This window comes from Anastrepha ludens, chromosome 6 (genome assembly GCF_028408465.1).
Source record: "Anastrepha ludens isolate Willacy chromosome 6, idAnaLude1.1, whole genome shotgun sequence".
Classification (NCBI taxonomy): Eukaryota; Metazoa; Arthropoda; class Insecta; order Diptera; family Tephritidae; genus Anastrepha; species Anastrepha ludens.
The window spans coordinates 85,079,218-85,096,344 of NC_071502.1; the positions used below are offsets into that span (position 1 = coordinate 85,079,218).

A 17,127-nucleotide genomic window follows, 5' to 3' on the forward strand; every position below is an offset into this window, starting at 1 on the left:
CGTCATAACTCAAAAATCGCAAAATTTTAGTTAACATCACTAATATATCGGAAATAATATGTTTGATCAACTGGCAAAGTGTTATATCCGAAGTTTCAACATTTCACGCAGCATCGCGATAGATGCCTTTCGCTCTAATTACATATCCTATTGCGTCGTATTTGCAACAACGTAGAGCTGGGCGGAATATCGATGTTATATCGATGTATCGATGTTTCAATTTGAAAATGAAACATCGATGTTCGTAAACCGATGTTCGATGTTTTCGCAAATTTTGTACCATCACTTAGTAATTGCACGTGGAACGAAAGTGGTAAGTAAGAAACTTTTATGCATTAAAAAACTTTTCTACATTAAAAAAACTGATTAAGTATACCATTTTAATATGAAAATTATTAAATTTTAGGCTTTTGGTGTTGGCAGGCAGTGATTGAAATGGAGCGGTTTGTAGAAAGTTCTAGTGGCAAAGGTAAGATTATCGTTTTATGTATGTAGCTGAGTGCGTATTGTTAATACAAAATATCTACACCTAGACGTCGTATACCCAACGCAAAGTGATGACTAGGTGTATAAGAGTACTTGTACATACATACATATATATAATACTACAAATTATTTTTTGTTTTTTTTTTTTGCAGTTTCAAAGACGAGCTCAAAGGAGGTGGAAGAAGAAAACCCAGCAAAAAGAACAAGGTACGGTCAGTCAGCTGTATGGCAATTTTTTAACAAATCAAAGGATGGCAGTTCAGCTAAATGCATTCAGTGTGGAAAAACATATATAACATGTGGCAATACCACTAATTTGGCTGGACACCTGAAACGGATGCATGCAGGATTAACTGTTAGCGAGCTTCCGAAATCTTCAGGGTCTATTTTGTCCTTCATTGAAAAAAAATACGAAGCATCTTCCGCTAGGAAAAAGAGTCTTGATAGCTCACTAATGCACTATATATGCTCCGACATGCGACCGTTCTCAGTTGTTGAAAACAAAGGATTTCGTAATTTTGTCAGTACATTGGATCCTCGCTACGAGCTGCCTTCTCGTAACAAATTGAGAAACACATGCATGCAAGACTTTTACACAAATATGAAAGACAAATTACACTGTATTCTGGACCGAGTGGACTATTGCGCTATAACAACAGATTGCTGGACGTCACGGGCTAACGAAAGTTATATGACAGTCACTTGCCATTTCATCAATGACAACTTTGAGCTAAAAGCAGCTGTTTTGTCAACCAAAAATCTCATTGACGAAACCAACCACACGTCGCAAAATATTGCAAATTCTTTGCGCGAAGTCCTTGTGGAATGGCAAGTTATTGACAAAGTCAGCGCAATTGTTACAGACAACGCGAGGAACGTTGTAAAAGCATGTGAGATTCTACAAAAGCGAAACGTGCCTTGCTTTGCTCATTGCATTAATTTAATTGTCCAAAGCTGTTTTTCCCTTGAAAATATTAAGACAATTATGGGAAAGTGCAAAAGCATAGTTTCGTTTTTCAAGAGCAGCTCAATAGCGTATGCAAAATTTAAGCAAGCCCAGGAACCAATGAAGCCATATAGTCTAAAACAGGAGTGCCCTACAAGGTGGAATAGTGCTTTCTACATGATTGAGCGCATTTTGGCCACAAAGTCAGCTATTGCTAAAGTCCTGTTAGATACTCCGAAAGCAATACTACCTCTATCAGTTGATGAGCTATCTGTTCTGGAAGATTTAAAGCAGGTTCTTTCACTATTCGAGGATGCGACGGTACAAACATCATCCAGCTCATTGGTTAGCGGACTTTTGCATAATTTGAGTGAAATCAAAGATCGACTAGAAACTGATGATGGCCGTAACGTATGCAACTTGCTAATGGAAGGCATACGGCAAAGACTACTGCCATATGAAAAAAGAACTGTGACTCGTTTGTCGACATTACTGGATCCGCGTTTTAAAAAGGAGGGTTTTTTTTCAAATACAAACTCTATAGAAGCCGAAAAATTTTTAGAAAATGAACTTTCGCCACTTTACAAAGAAAATCACCCTCCAAATATATCTAGCCTGCCAACACCACTATGCGATAAAACTCCACTTCTTAATTTTTTGGAAAAAAACAAAACTCAAAAAATTCGTAATTCCCGAGTTGATTCGATTTTGACCCTTCGTCAATACTTCAACATGGAAAATATAAACTCTAGTTTAAACCCTTTAGACTACTGGAAGGTAATTCATGCTATATAAAATCTAGCATTATAATTAATACTAAACTTTTTTCAGATCTCGACTGATGAGCCATTGAAGATGAGCTCAAAAAAATATCTCTGCGTACCGGCTACGTCAACTGAAAGTGAGCGTATGTTCAGCAAAGCAGGTTTAATAGTGAGTGAAAAACGAAGTTCACTAAAGCCAAAAAATGTGGATATGCTGGTTTTCCTAAATAAAAATGAATGGATCTCAAACAACTGATAAGTTGAGTCATTATATTTTCATAATTTAATTTGTTTGAAAAACTCACAAAACTGTTATGTTAAGTTATCATTATATTTTGGATATTTCATTTGTTTTTAAAAGCTTTAAATAGTGTTAAGTTAAGTAATAATATTTTCGTAATCTAATTTGTTTTGAAAAAATCAAAATACTGTTAATTTAAGTTTGTTTGAAAAACATTATTTTGTTATTTTTTTATATATATGTTGAATAATGAAGTCAATATTAAATAAATGAAAAAAAAAAAAATTCTTTTACTAACTTCGATGTTTAATCGATTAATCGATGTTTTCAAATAAAAAACATCGAAACATCGATGTGGACAAACATCGATCTTTTGCCAGCTCTACAACAACGTATTATCTCAGTTGTGCGTCGGCTTTTGTGTGGTTAACATCGTGAAGTTCTCTAGAAAAGTGTCATATTTCGTTTTGTGACAATATTAATAAAAGGTAAGTTCACTTTTATATCTCTTCCTCTATCGTGTATATTGCATTATTTTAAAATATTGCATGTAAAAATTTGAGTGAATTCCTGTAGTGTTTTTGAGTGTTATGACTTTTTTGCGGAAAATAATAATTTTTATTTCAGTACTATTTTGTCTTGAAACACTATTACAAATAAGATGTATTAGTGAAGCAATAGTGTATTAAAGAACTATTCACTGTTATGACATTCTTGCACTAAATATTTTTTATCCCTAGGACTTATACCCAACTTTTACTACGACTTCTTATACCCGGGTACAGGTGTGGCCAGTAGCCTGTTTTACCCGTTTTTTCTCCTTTTTTCTGAGAAACAAGTTATTTTTTTAATGCAATGTTGTAGCTGACTGTCTTACGAACATTTTAAGTAGTTATAAACACATATTTGTAGCCTGCTTCTAAGAATTGCGCGCATTCTAAGTTATTTCTAAGAAGTCAATAATTTCTATTGTTGTTAGAATTTTTAGAATACAACCTTTTTCGCGCACTCTTAATTATTTAGAAGAAGACATTGTATTGTACCCTTGCTAGAATTTGCTGACAAACAACATTTGATATAATTCAACTACCTGGCAGGTAAGAAATGCTTCCAGAAACTTAAGGGTTGCAGCTATAAGTTAATAATTAAAATATTCATTTTAAGAAAGTTCAATACCCCTTTTCGCAATTCAATTGCTGACACAGTTCCGCTTGTTCCAAATTTAATTATTTACCTTTCTTACAATACATAGTCTTCCGGCAATAATTTATTAATTTATATAATAAAAGATATAAAGGACATAGTCCTCTCTTTTTAAAATAAAATAAACAAGTATTTTATTAATTTATATAAACGGCAGTTTTGCGAGTTTATATTCATTGTAAAGCGTTCTTTTGAAGTGTGAAGTTGATTTATATTTGTGAAAATAACAAGTCAGAAAAAATTCAAAATATTAATATACAACATGGATAGCAGAATGAACATGGAATATTTGTCTTCGAATCAATATATGAGGTAAATACAAATAACTCAAATATAATTTCATAAATAGAATAAAAATTAATTATTTTTATTTAGATTATCTGACGCTGAAAAAGAGCAGTACATACAAAACCTGTTTGACGAAATCTCAGATGATGAATTATTTGAATTTTCCGACCCTGAAGGGGATGACAGTGAACAAGTAGCAGTAGCAGATGGCGTGGTTGAATCGGATGTAGAAGGCCCTGATTACACAATTGACAATGCCCAGGTAGATGAGGCTGATTACGAAGAATCTGACAATGAATCCGATGCTGCAGATGATTCTGAGGAGATTAATTTGCGTGCAGCTGAATTCGTAGCACGTGATGGTACCATATGGAGCTCACAGCCACGCCTTGCACGCCAAACTAGGCAACAAAATATTTTGCGACAGCGAAGTGGGCCCGCAAGATCAACTACTATGATGTCAATAGTCAATACGTATAAATGTTTTATGACTCCGGAAATGGTGGACATTATAGTACGCTGCACCAACAAAAAAGCAGAAGCTACATATGCGGAATTAAACGCAAAACATCCAGAGGCGGAACCAAAAACATGGAAGAAGGTTACTTTGAGCGAAATGTCTGCGTTCATTGGAGTGCTTATTATGACTGGCGCTAACCGCAGCAATGCCGAATGTGCGCCGGACTTGTGGTCGGTGGAAAATTATCCATTATATCGTGCGTCAATGGGCATTAACCGCTTTCAGGCCATACTGCGATGTATAAGATTTGACGATGGCAACACACGGGCACAACGTTTGGTAACTGACAAAGCTGCACCAATATCGGAGCTGTGGACCATGATGAACTACAACTTTGAGCAGTCATATAAGCCAAGTGAAAATCTACGGTAGACGAGCAGCTCTTTCCATATCGTGGCCGCACCCGTTTCACGCAATACATCCCATCGAAACCGGCAAAATATGACATCAAATCGTTTGATGCCAAAAACGCATATCCACTGTATGGACAAATATATACTGGCCAAGCACCTACGGGACGGGAAACTAACTAGGGTGAATGCGTGGTGAAGGATTTAGTAAGCCGCTCTCATGGAACCGGCCGAAATATATCGATGGGCAATTTTTTTACATCCCTAAATCTACTGGAAAGCTTGTCATCCATGAATTTGACGGCAATTGGAACTCTGCGGAAAAATAAGCCCTACATACCAAAGGGGATTTTGGCACACAAAGATCGTGCAGAGAAGTCAAGTACATTCGGTTTTAGGCCCAACATATCCATATGCTCCTATGTGCCGAAAAAAAAAACAAAGCAGTTATATTACTATCATCAATGCATGACGATGATGATCGAGTTTTATAACAAGACAAAAGGAGGAGTGGACGTGATGGACCAATTGCTTGGAGAATATATTTTCAGGGACACCAATATGGTACACTTAATATGCATATGTTGTAATTTTTATTTAAATTTAAGCATTTCTAAGTTCTAATCACTAGAATGGATCGCCTATAAGGTCCTAACACGTATTGTGTGAAAGGCTGAAGCCCACCATCAACCAACTAATTGGACCTTATCAGTATGGTTTTAGACCTGGGAAATCTACAATCGATCAGACATTCACAATACGCCAAGTCTCAAGACCCATGAAAGCAGAACCGGCAAACACCATATTCTTGTCGATTTTAAAACTTCTTTCAACAGTATCAACCGAAGTTGCCTGTATGCCGTTGTCTGAATTTGGTAAGAAAGAAACGACTGGAACGCTTTGTTAAACTCGGCCAAACACTAGCGGTTATTACACCAATCAAAAAGAAGGTGGCCGTTCTAGATGATCAGCAGTAGCTAGTCCTGCTTTGCAACTGGTGCTTATATCGTTACTCCTAGCCACCAAACTCCATCTTATATTTAATTTCAATAGAAATTGTAAACCAACTACAGATATAATAAAAAAGCGAGTTTAAAAACCTAACTTATACAAGAGTATTTAATTTAATATGTTATCCCACTGCTGAATTTTGCGAAATTACTAGCAATCTTAACCTATTACAAATATCAAAAAGTACCTGCAGTTACAGGTCTTCAGTGGTGATTGCCAGTCAGGAAGTCTTCCACCTACAGATTGTTCAAAAACTCCAGTTAGAGATTATGATTATACTGTATCAAAAGACTCCCACGGTCAACAAAAGCATTCCTATAAATATTTTGCTTTCTCTCACGCTCTGTCGATGTAGGGTTTCCCCGATACATCACTTTTTAATCATCTACTTATAAACTACAAATTATTAAATTTAACCTATTATTCCACTGCTGAATTTTGCGAAATTACTGGCAATCTTAATCAATTACAAATATCAAAAAGTACCTGCAGTTACAGGTCTTCAGTGGTGATTGCCAGTCAGGAAGTCTTCCACCTACAGATTGTTCAAAAACTCCAGTTAGAGATTATGATTATACTGTATCAAAAGACTCCCACGGTCAACAAAAGTATTCCTATAAATATTTTGCTTTCTCTCACGCTCTGTCGATGTAGGGTTTCCCGATACATCACTTTTTAATCATCTACTTATAAACTACAAATTATTAAATTTAACCTATTATTCCACTGCTGAATTTTGCGAAATTACTGGCAATCTTAATCAATTACAAATATCAAAAAGTACCTGCAGTTACAGGTCTTCAGTGGTGATTGCCAGTCAGGAAGTCTTCCACCTACAGATTGTTCAAAAACTCCAGTTAGAGATTATGATTATACTGTATCAAAAGACTCCCATGGTCAACAAAAGTATTGCTATAAATATTTTGCTTTCTCTCACGCTCTGTCGATGTAGGGTTTCCCGATACATCACTTTTAATCATCTACTTATAAACTACAAATTATTAAATTTAACCTATCATTCCACTGCTGAATTTTGCGAAATTACTAGCAATCTTAACCTATTACAAATATCAAAAAGTACCTGCAGTTACAGGTCTTCAGTGGTGATTGCCAGTCAGGAAGTCTTCCACCTACAGATTGTTCAAAAACTCCAGTTAGAGATTATGATTATACTGTATCAAAAGACTCCCACGGTCAACAAAAGTATTCCTATAAATATTTTGCTTTCTCTCACGCTCTGTCGATGTAGGGTTTCCCGATACATCACTTTTTAATCATCTACTTATAAACTACAAATTATTAAATTTAACCTATCATTCCACTGCTGAATTTTGCGAAATTACTAGCAATCTTAACCTATTACAAATATCAAAAAGTACCTGCAGTTACAGGTCTTCAGTGGTGATTGCCAGTCAGGAAGTCTTCCACCTACAGATTGTTCAAAAACTCCAGTTAGAGATTATGATTATACTGTATCAAAAGATCAATCTTAACCTATTGCAAATATCAAAAAGTACCTGCAGTTACAGGTCTTCAGTGGTGATTGCCAGTCAGGAAGTCTTCCACCTACAGATTGTTCAAAAACTCCAGTTAGAGATTATGTTTATACTGTATCGAAAGACTCCCACGCTAAATAAAAGTATTCCTATTGTTTAGGCCACACCCCAAATTCTCATAAAGTTTTAGCCACCTTAGTGTTAATAGCGTCTACCGTTCCGATTGTGGTAAACAAACCGTTTCTAGAGGCACTTCAAACAATGCAAAAATTTCTTAAGCTCATATTTTTTCACCGAACTGACGCCGACACGTGCCAAAAGGAAATTGGTGGAGGTCAGCCATTAGGGGAGTTAGGTTCTAAACAAAAAAGAAAAAAACAAATTCTCTTCAGGTATGATATAAAAGGAATCCACATTTCCCGTAATAGTTTGCGTAAAGTAACGCGAACTATGATTCTTTCAAACATCATGCACTCATGTATGCATATTAAGGGGCTGCAAAAATACATTTGCTTCTTCTACGCTTTCAAGTACTCTTTGCATTGTACTCTACTCAAAGTAGAATACAAATCTCTCTTCGCTCAAGGCCGCTACTCTGCATTGGGAGTATAAATACTAATCGTAATTTTTCTGTTGAAGTAAATTGTGTACGCGTCTTGTCTGATCACGAATGCCATATACTCGAACTAGAGAACAGCGATTACAAAAATTAATACATGCTTACTTGTACTACTCGCAAGTATTTGTGTATTTACAATTAGTTTTGTTTGCGGCTTAACTGATACCGCATATGCTGTGACCATTGAAATTTCATAAGTATTAATTAGCAATAAGGAACTTGACAACGTAAGTATATTATTAAATATATTGTTTCTTTTCTTTTAAATGTAAACTGAAAACGCTGAAATAAAAAATTACTTCTGTTTTTGGTGAGTAGCAAAACCCACACACACATATACACACACCATCCAGCTCCCGATGGTAACTGGCGTAGCCGGCTCAGGAATGGATCTACTTATAATTATGCTAAGCATCATTATTTTATTCATAAGTAAAGTGCAGTAGAAAGTAAAAGGTAACTGTGTAAATATAATATGCATTGTCAAATGGAACGGAATCAATCGTTGTATTGTAAACAAAATATGACATACATATAAGTTAAGGCAGCTACCTGACTGCAATACGCTAGCAATGCGTATCCGATGACACATGCGCAGCAGCGTTAGTATATAACCGCCGCTGCACCGTGTGAACCGCTATGTCAACATTATGTTAGATTAAGAATTAAGCTTAGCTTAAGTATAATAATAAATTGTTAAGGCACTTCAAGTTCTGGACTGAAGGTAACCACAACAGATTTTTACTTGCTCTGGATTGGAAAATAGGAGTAAGTATGAAAAAGGGGCCAAGTGGTTGGTGCTCCCTGAAGGGATTTGATTTCAGATAATCCAATCCTGAGTTACGATGTACACCGTAAATCGTCTTTGTTTAAAGGAGGTTCCAGAAATCGACTGCAGCGCGCTCTATAATCAACATTTTCATAAATAAAAAATTTTGTTACGTTCTTGAAGGATGCTTTTATAACCGCCAAAAATTTTCAAATTAAAATATTCTGAAGTTTCTTCAGGATAAATCCTTGACAACCCGTCTTTTATTTGCTTCATAACTGCGTATAACCCCTTAACTTATATCCTTTTGTGTTGTGTTGGTTTCACTAAGGACCACTAATTATGCCCAATCCACATAACAAAAATCAGCGGTATTCACCTGGACACCCGTTCCTAACCATCCGCTTCATTTTGGGGAGACAGAAGTAACCAACCCAACACCCTTGCCACTAGTTCCCTGGAACGGGACTCAACAACACACAAACACATTGATTCTTTGTAAAAACACACAAACACACATTTAAATGTAAGAAACTGAAAACGCTGAAATAAAAAATCACTTCTGTTTTTGCATTCGAATTGAGCAGACGTTTTATGTGCAGTGGCAAAACCCACACACACTAACACACACACACACTCCATCCAGCTCCCGGAGGTCCACGCTCCTTATGGATCGGACTGCTAAGCTGGGCTCTAAGGCCGGCCACACACATACAGTTTCAACTGATAGTCCCACGTGTGTGGATATTTCAGTTTCAGTTCAATTCAACTCTACAGTTGAACTGAGATAAATGAAATTTTCAATTTTTTAAACTGAAAGTTTAAACTGATTATTACGTGTGTGGGGGTTCGCTGTACATTTCTCAGTTCAATTAAGAGGAGGTGTGTTGTATTCTGTGGTATTCCTTTTTAAAAGTATAATTTTCGCGTAGTTAAGATGGCGCGTAATAAACCTAATCAAATAATTGGCGATTTTATTGAAATGTATCGATCGGAACCTTGTCTTTGGCAAGTAAAGAGTCATGATTATCATGACCGTATGAAAAGAGACGATGCATATACCAAATTAGCAAAAAAATTGGACGAAATTGAACCTGGTGCTACGAAGAAATCTGTTATTAATAAAGTGAACAGTTTGAGATCTGCTTTTCGCAAAGAGAAAAAGAAAGTTGAAGCGTCAAAGAAGTCTGGATCATCAGCGGATAGCATTTACAAGCCGGCACTCTGGTATTACGACTTGTTTGATTTCTTGCAAGACCAAGACACTCCGAAGACATCAATTTCAAATCTGGACAGTGAAGGTGAGGAGGTAAGAAAAACACGATATTATTAATTTATCCATAAACATTATTTTTATTTCTCTTGGTAAATATCAAAGAGTGTGGTCTCTTTTTATTTGTTTTTCAAAATATGATTTTTTTGCCATGAGATTTGGCCATCTTTCATTAAGTAGTTCATAAAATTTTCTCTGACTGCTTTTGCATCGTTACAAATATTTCCTCGATTACGACGATTTAGTGGAATCATCTTTGATTCTAAACTATCGCAACCAATAGAAATGACAGATCCATCATGAGTATTTTCTTGATACATACAGTTTGCAGGGGCGTATGTACTAGACTGATGTTCAATCAAAAAATTATGCAAAGCACAAGTGCCCATTACTATTTGTTGAACATTCTCTGGTTCTAAATTAATTGAGGTCTGAAAGATACGAAACCGTGAAGCAAGTATCCCGAAAACATATTCCACAATGTGTCTTGCTCGAGACAACCTATAATTGAAAACCTCTTTCGTCGCTGAATCCAATAGTCCTTGTCTGAATGGCTTCAAAATATCACTTCTGAGAGGAAACGCGTCATCCGCAACGAATACATATGGAACATTTTTGAAATTGTCAGTAACATCGTCGGGTTGTGGAATATGTAAATCCTCGTTCACCAGTTTTTCAAAGAAAGATGTATTTTGAAGAACACCGCCATCCGAAATGCGTCCATTTGTTCCAAAATCCGCGAGTAGGAATCGGTATTTTGCGTCAACGATAGCTAGAAGAACCATGCTGTGTTTGCCTTTGTAATTATAATAATAAGATCCAGAGTTTTCTGGGGGAATTATATCAATGTGCTTGCCATCCATGGCACCGATGCAGTGTGGGAAATGCCATCTTTCCTCGAATGAACTCGCAATTTCCTTCCATTTTTCTTCTGAGTTGGGAAACTGAAACAAACACGGTACAAAAAATGATAAAATAATTAAGTTTAAAGACGTTTTCTTAGTCCAATATTATTATAATGAAATCAGGTTTTCTTTTTTAAGGAATCCATCGATAATTCACTACCAGTTGAAGAAATTATGAATGCTGATGTTGAAGACTCTATATCAAAAACTGCAGATATTCAAGACGTATCAACAATACAAACAAAACTACCAATAATTTCAAGACCTGGTACTGGTAAAAGAAAGAAGATAAATGATGACCTAACAGCAGAAGTACTGACTACTGTGCGTGACCATTTCAAAACACCCCCGGAACAATTTGATCCTTATGATCTGTTAGGCAAAAGTATTGCCGTAAAGTTGAGAGGTCTTGAAAAACGGCAAGCCCTCATGGCGGAGAAAAAGATAGGTGACATACTGTTTGAGGCTGAAATGGGCTGTTTAAACACACAGTCAATTTATTATTCTAATTCATCAGCAAGTCATAGCCCTAATATTACCCCATGTCCCACACCGTCTCCAACATATGGGCAAGGTTCATTTGCACCTATACATAATGACGGAACTGGATACCCGTTCAATTCTCAGGATACAACATCCTCGTTTTTTTCTCAATTTAATTCTAATTCATAGATATATAATGTATATAGATATATAATATATTCAATGGATTCCTTAAAAAGTTAATATAAACCCTTTATAAAAAAAGGGTTTTTTTTTTATTTTTCTTGTTCTAGATGAAGATGGGTAATTTTAATTCATAAAATACGTACCTGAATATACTTCCGTAAAACTTTGTACAAGGCCTTACTCGTCTCTGGGATAATTTTTCCAAGAGATTGAGGTGATATTCTTGTCGAAAATTTGAGGCACTCATACGACCGTCCTGTTGCTAAGAATCTCAATGTAGCAGTTAATCTCTCGTGTGGAGATATTGCTTTTCTCATTACTGTATCTCTCTTTATTATTAACGGAGAAACCAGCGAGAGCAATTTTTGGTACACTGTTTCGGTCATGCGCAAGTAATTGAGGAAATCTAATGGTTCTTCACGTAATTCTCTCCATAAATTTATGTCTGAAGATTGATTTCGCCTTTGTAACCACTTTTTACACCATTGTTTAAGCTTTTTCGATTTTTTTCTATTTTTTAACAAGATAAAAAAGTAAAGCGAAATGGGCGATATCGTCTTGCTTCTTCGAATCCATTGCCAAAACTGAAGAATTGAACTGTATGTGTGTTTGCTTCAACAGTGTACAGTTTCAACTGATAGTTTAAACTGAACAGTTTAAACCGTCAGTTGAAACTGTACACTGTTGAAGCAAACACACATACAGTTCAATTCTTCAGTTTTGGCAATGGATTCGAAGAAGCAAGACGATATCGCCCATTTCGCTTTACTTTTTTATCTTGTTAAAAAATAGAAAAAAATCGAAAAAGCTTAAACAATGGTGTAAAAAGTGGTTACAAAGGCGAAATCAATCTTCAGACATAAATTTATGGAGAGAATTACGTGAAGAACCATTAGATTTCCTCAATTACTTGTGTATGGCCGGCTTAAGTTACCGTGGGGGTCGGCAGGTTGCGGATATCCGGAAAGCCTGTAGTAGCAGGCCAGTTGCGAAATAAGTTTAAACGAATAAGCAATCCCCGACAATTGAGCGATCAAGAGCGGAGGATGCGGTATAAAAGCCAGCATAAATCTAATGCAGTTGTTGTGACAGTGGCGAGAAGACATCGCCTCTTAGATATAGGTGTCCACCTCATCATGTGTAGGCATGATGAGTAATACAAAAAACCGGTAGCGACAGCTCCATAATGGACGGCAGTGTCTGTTCACCATGTTATGTACGACTGTCAAACCATCAACAACGACATTAAGACTGAGCCCAGTAAGGTATTAAATATGCCATACTGGAAAATGATTGGACATAATACCTCAAGCTGACGGCTGCACTATTCTGTTTCCTTAGTATGCGGCGTGGTATCCAGCAGAAACGGCATTCCGACTAATAGTGCAGTTGCACCCGCCCCGTCAAAATGATGGCAAATCTCTAGGAACGCTCCATATTCCGTCGCCATTAAGTGTCGGCGTAGGTCTAGATGTAATATTCCTAGTCAACACTGATTCAGCTCTGAGCTTAAGCTCCTATAAAGAGCCTTTGTCAACCCTAGCATGGCCTCCCTGCATGCAAAGATACCCATGGAATCGTCAATGGAGACTACGCATCGGAATATACATACAAAATGAATACAAATAACACAAAATTACAAACTACAGAAGAGGCTGAAGTAACAGCAAAAATCGCAACAGTTATTGCAGATGGCAATAATGGCTGCGGGAACCTCCTTAAAAACCCTTTCCAAAGGAGTTCAAGGCTGACGCACTCGCCACCAAACACGGAAGGACTAGATCGACGTCACCGTGTATGCAGCACACTTCGGTTTCGTAAAGGCGATGACGGCTGAAGAAATTCGCCAAGCAATCGGCGATAAAGTCAAAGAGTTAGCGGAAATGATGGAGCTTCCGAAGCGAAACATGAATCAGCCAATGAGGGATCTGATAGCGAGTATAACGGATCTCCATAAAAAACTAGGAAGATCTGTCTTTACCCCGATGAATCAGGCACCAAGAGGGCGAATGAGGCGAAACCTGTCATTCAAGACAAAGGTACCCAAGCATCACCTCTGATCAAGCGCACAACGGATTGCACGCCACAGATGGCAATTGTTAACGCCGCCGCAAGCTCAGCCAAAAGTAAAACTAGAAGGGTTGAAGTTGGTAGCATCTCATATGCCGAAATTTTGAAGCGCGTTAAGACAGAGCCAAGTCTTAAGGAGCTTAGTAATAACATACACGGAGTCAAAAAAGGAGAGTTACTGCTTCTGCTGGAAAAGTCATCCGACCCATACCTCGAAAGTTCATGAAGCTGTTAAGGCGGATCTAGGAGAAACTGTAGATGTCAGGGCACTTACGGAGCTGAGGCAGGTGGAAATTCGTGCCAACCCATGAAGGAAGGTGTGGGAAGGAAAAAGACACTCATTTCAAAAGTAAATAAGGAAAAGCGGCTTTTCTTCGCCAACACATATAAAACAAAAAGTTTTGAGTTTTGGAAAACCGTTATCTTTAGTGATGAAAGCAAATACAATATATAGGGTAAAAAAAATCGATTTTGGTTTATTTGAGAAAATGAATGTACATAATCTCAAGAATGTTTTGTCCAAATTTTAAGCCAATCGGTGCAAAACTCACAAAGTTAGAGCATTATAACCGTTGGCCGCTCCGACTCGGCTACCTGCTATGGTCGAATTAATAATCTTTTTTTTTTTTTTTTTTTTTTTTTTTTTTTCAGATGAAAATTGCTAGTTGTATCTTGTACAGAAGTTGGATACTTCAGTGGCAAGGCGCTCTGGGAATCTATTGATAACTCGGCTTACAATATATTGTTGGAGATTGTAGAAATTTTTTTTTTTAGTTCAAATATATATTAAACTATCCCCAAAACTTCATTTTGCTAATTGTTTTTTTTCTCATCCTACAACGCTTCGCGAAAACTACTGAATTTAGGACATCTAATTGGCCCGCCGGCCTCAAATCGATTTTCTGGAACACGACGTTTTTCAAGTCGGTGGACACTTTTTCTCTGAATCTACTCGACCGATCTTCCTAAAATTTTGTACACACTTTCTCTACATAATTACCGACGTAACCCTGGGAGGTTTTTTTTTCAATCTTCCTAAAATTTTGTACACACTTTCTCTACATAATTACCGAGGTAACCCTGGGAGGTTTTTTTTCAATTTTTATTTATTTTAATATAGAATAAACAATATTATGCGATTTAGCGTCTAAAAATCGCACTTCTACTTCAAATGTTAAAAAAAAATTGAAAACAAATTTTTTTTAATAAAAACTCTTTGATTTTTTGATTTCAGATGATCCAATGCTGAGAAAAACTGTCCACGGCAAATTGCCTTTTTTTCGAGACGTCTGCGTAGATCTGCTGTCAACGGCTCAATTTTGTATATTTTCTTGTGAAAATTTTTGAAAATATTTTTGAAATATGAGTTTACAGTATACTAATTCGATAAATAAATTTACATGAATCATCTTTCCAAAAAAAATTCATAAATAAGTGCATATTTTTAGTGGAATTAGTCGAATTTAGTCGACCCTTAAGGTGCTCTATGAGCAAGAGTCGTGTTTTCTTATATTTTTGTTGTTGTTGAGAGCACTAGATTTGAACGAAGAAACGTGTACAAAATTATTAAACAATTGTGCAACAATATTGGTGATATGAACGATCAAATGTATTTCAAGGCTAAGAGTCTATTTTTTTTCCACCACTGTATATACAGACGCCATATACGTACCGTATCTTGTTTGGTACATCACTGCTGCTTTGAAAAATAAAAGACTAGTCGTAAACGAATACTTCTGTATTAGAAGCATCGCTACCAGATGGCTGAGCTCAATACGACAACAGTCTGTGTCGACTACAATCATTTGGAGGTTACCGGGAGTAATTTTTGCTCCTGACAAGTTCAGCTGGGCCATTCGGTTTTTCCAGCCTTTTAAAGTACCAAGAGAGGACCATACCTTTCGAGCTCCCTTAATAAGAGGCAATTATCAGGCATAGTTTTTTCCCAGCTGATTCTTTTTCATACCCATTGCGTGAGTTCATCGTGACATTAGTGTTGAGGACATGAGTAAACACTTAATCAACCCAAACGACAGAAACTCTCTCAGGTAAGGCAATGAAAGGCTGTCCACAGGGAGGTATTTAGTTTGAGGTGTTTATTCATTGCTAATCTCCTAATAAAACTACAGGAGACAGGCTTTGATGCTGACCCTCTTGCAATCATTGTGTCAGGCAAGCTTGGAGGTACAACATCCAACATTATACACCAAGCGCTAATTCTCAGGTCAAAATCCATCATATCATTATCTATTAATCCTAGCAAGACAATCACCTCCATTGTGATTGTTGGCCGACAGTAGACAGCAACGACTATTGAGCAATTATGGATGCTATTGTGAGTGTCGACCGCTCAATAAATCAGCGACTGTGAACAGTTTTCAATTGCTTTTTGTACCACAACGATTTCTTAGTCATTGAAAGTAAATATACAAAGGAAGTAGTAAAATTGTTGAAATATATTTAAAATAGAATAAGCAAACATGTAATAATTTAATAGCAACAAACATACCTGCTTTAGTAGCATCAAGCATACGTGAGTATGCAGCATGAAGAATATGAATTATGCAAATAAAGCGGAGCTTGATCATTGCCAATGTAGACTTCAAACAAGAAAGACGTATCAATTTATTTTCACTGCGAATACTTAGCTCGCAATAGCTTTTTATTAAAAATAATGGGAAAAAGGAACTAAAGTGGCAAGCAATAAAAACAACTTGCGCGCCTGGTCCCGCTGTTGTCGGGGTTTACAAACGAACGAAAGGCTACTAGAAGTGGACATAACTTTTAGATTATAACATATAAGTAAATAAATCTCTGCATGTTTAACGAAATTAATTAAGGGCTCGAAACTAAAACGTTAGAAAAACGGATATTCATCCAAACAGAAGCACAGGACTGGTCGGACGCGTTAAAGACTCTTAACGAGCAAACTCAATTTATATTTGAACGGCGGAAAACGAGTCCCACAAATTAGGGCTCAACCGGGATCCGTTTTATTAACCCTCATCCGTTTCACTTTTTGAAACTCTGTTTAATATAGTAAATATTCATCGATTGATTTGAATTTTTGTCCAACTAAATATTTTAGCAAGTATTTCTACTACATTGAATGACAGATGGCGTTGCGGGCTGTAAGTGCCCCAACTAAAAAACTTACATATCTGTTGTTGGTATGCGTGCGCATACCAGTGTCAAAGATAATGGGATGACTTTTTGTACCGATACATATTTGAGTGTTCGTTAGCTTTTTTCGCATGTTTTCAGAAAATTTCTCTATCAGTACGTTCTGTTAAGAAAACCTTACTACTGTAGGGAAAAACTTAGTAATTTCCAAATGTTTATATTTGTTATCACAATCAAAATTCCCATTACACTTACTTTACCCAAGTATACGTCACAGTGCTTTTCCAGTCTTATCAGTAATAAAATTCCGTCCCTTATCTATTTGTTTTCCCAAAATATAGAAGCAAACAAGTATTGGCATGTTTTTCAGGTATATATAGATCTATTTCCTAAG

The 17,127-nt window shown here is 36.5% G+C and overlaps 2 protein-coding genes across 2 annotated transcripts; one reads left to right on the forward strand and one right to left on the reverse strand.

The window, feature by feature from the left end:
- The first annotated feature begins 202 nt into the window (after positions 1-202).
- On the forward strand, positions 203-2,587 carry LOC128867154 (E3 SUMO-protein ligase ZBED1-like). Its single transcript, XM_054108249.1, has 4 exons — positions 203-313; positions 407-469; positions 639-2,209; positions 2,264-2,587. Exons 1-4 carry the CDS (start codon positions 253-255, stop codon positions 2,450-2,452), a joined length of 1,884 nt encoding a protein of 627 aa, XP_053964224.1. The 5' UTR covers positions 203-252; the 3' UTR covers positions 2,453-2,587.
- Positions 2,588-3,994: 1,407 nt separating this feature from the next.
- Positions 3,995-17,103, reverse strand: LOC128866883 (uncharacterized). Its single transcript, XM_054107923.1, has 2 exons — positions 11,684-17,103; positions 3,995-10,910 (listed from the first exon to the last, which is right to left on the reverse strand). Exons 1-2 carry the CDS (start codon positions 11,924-11,926, stop codon positions 10,086-10,088), a joined length of 1,068 nt encoding a protein of 355 aa, XP_053963898.1. The 5' UTR covers positions 11,927-17,103; the 3' UTR covers positions 3,995-10,085.
- Positions 17,104-17,127: the final 24 nt, after the last annotated feature.

Excerpts from the sequence above, each read along its gene's own strand:
- LOC128867154 (XM_054108249.1), top strand. The coding sequence starts at position 253 with ATGTTCGATGTTTTCGCAAATTTTGTACCATCACTTAGTAATTGCACG. Across the intron at positions 314-406 it reads TTGCACGTGGAACGAAAGTG|GCTTTTGGTGTTGGCAGGCA; the intron begins GTAAGTAAGAAA and ends ATTAAATTTTAG. Across the intron at positions 2,210-2,263 it reads ACCCTTTAGACTACTGGAAG|ATCTCGACTGATGAGCCATT; the intron begins GTAATTCATGCT and ends AACTTTTTTCAG.
- LOC128866883 (XM_054107923.1), bottom strand. The coding sequence starts at position 11,926 with ATGACCGAAACAGTGTACCAAAAATTGCTCTCGCTGGTTTCTCCGTTA. Across the intron at positions 10,911-11,683 it reads TTTTACGGAAGTATATTCAG|TTTCCCAACTCAGAAGAAAA; the intron begins GTACGTATTTTA and ends TGTTTGTTTCAG.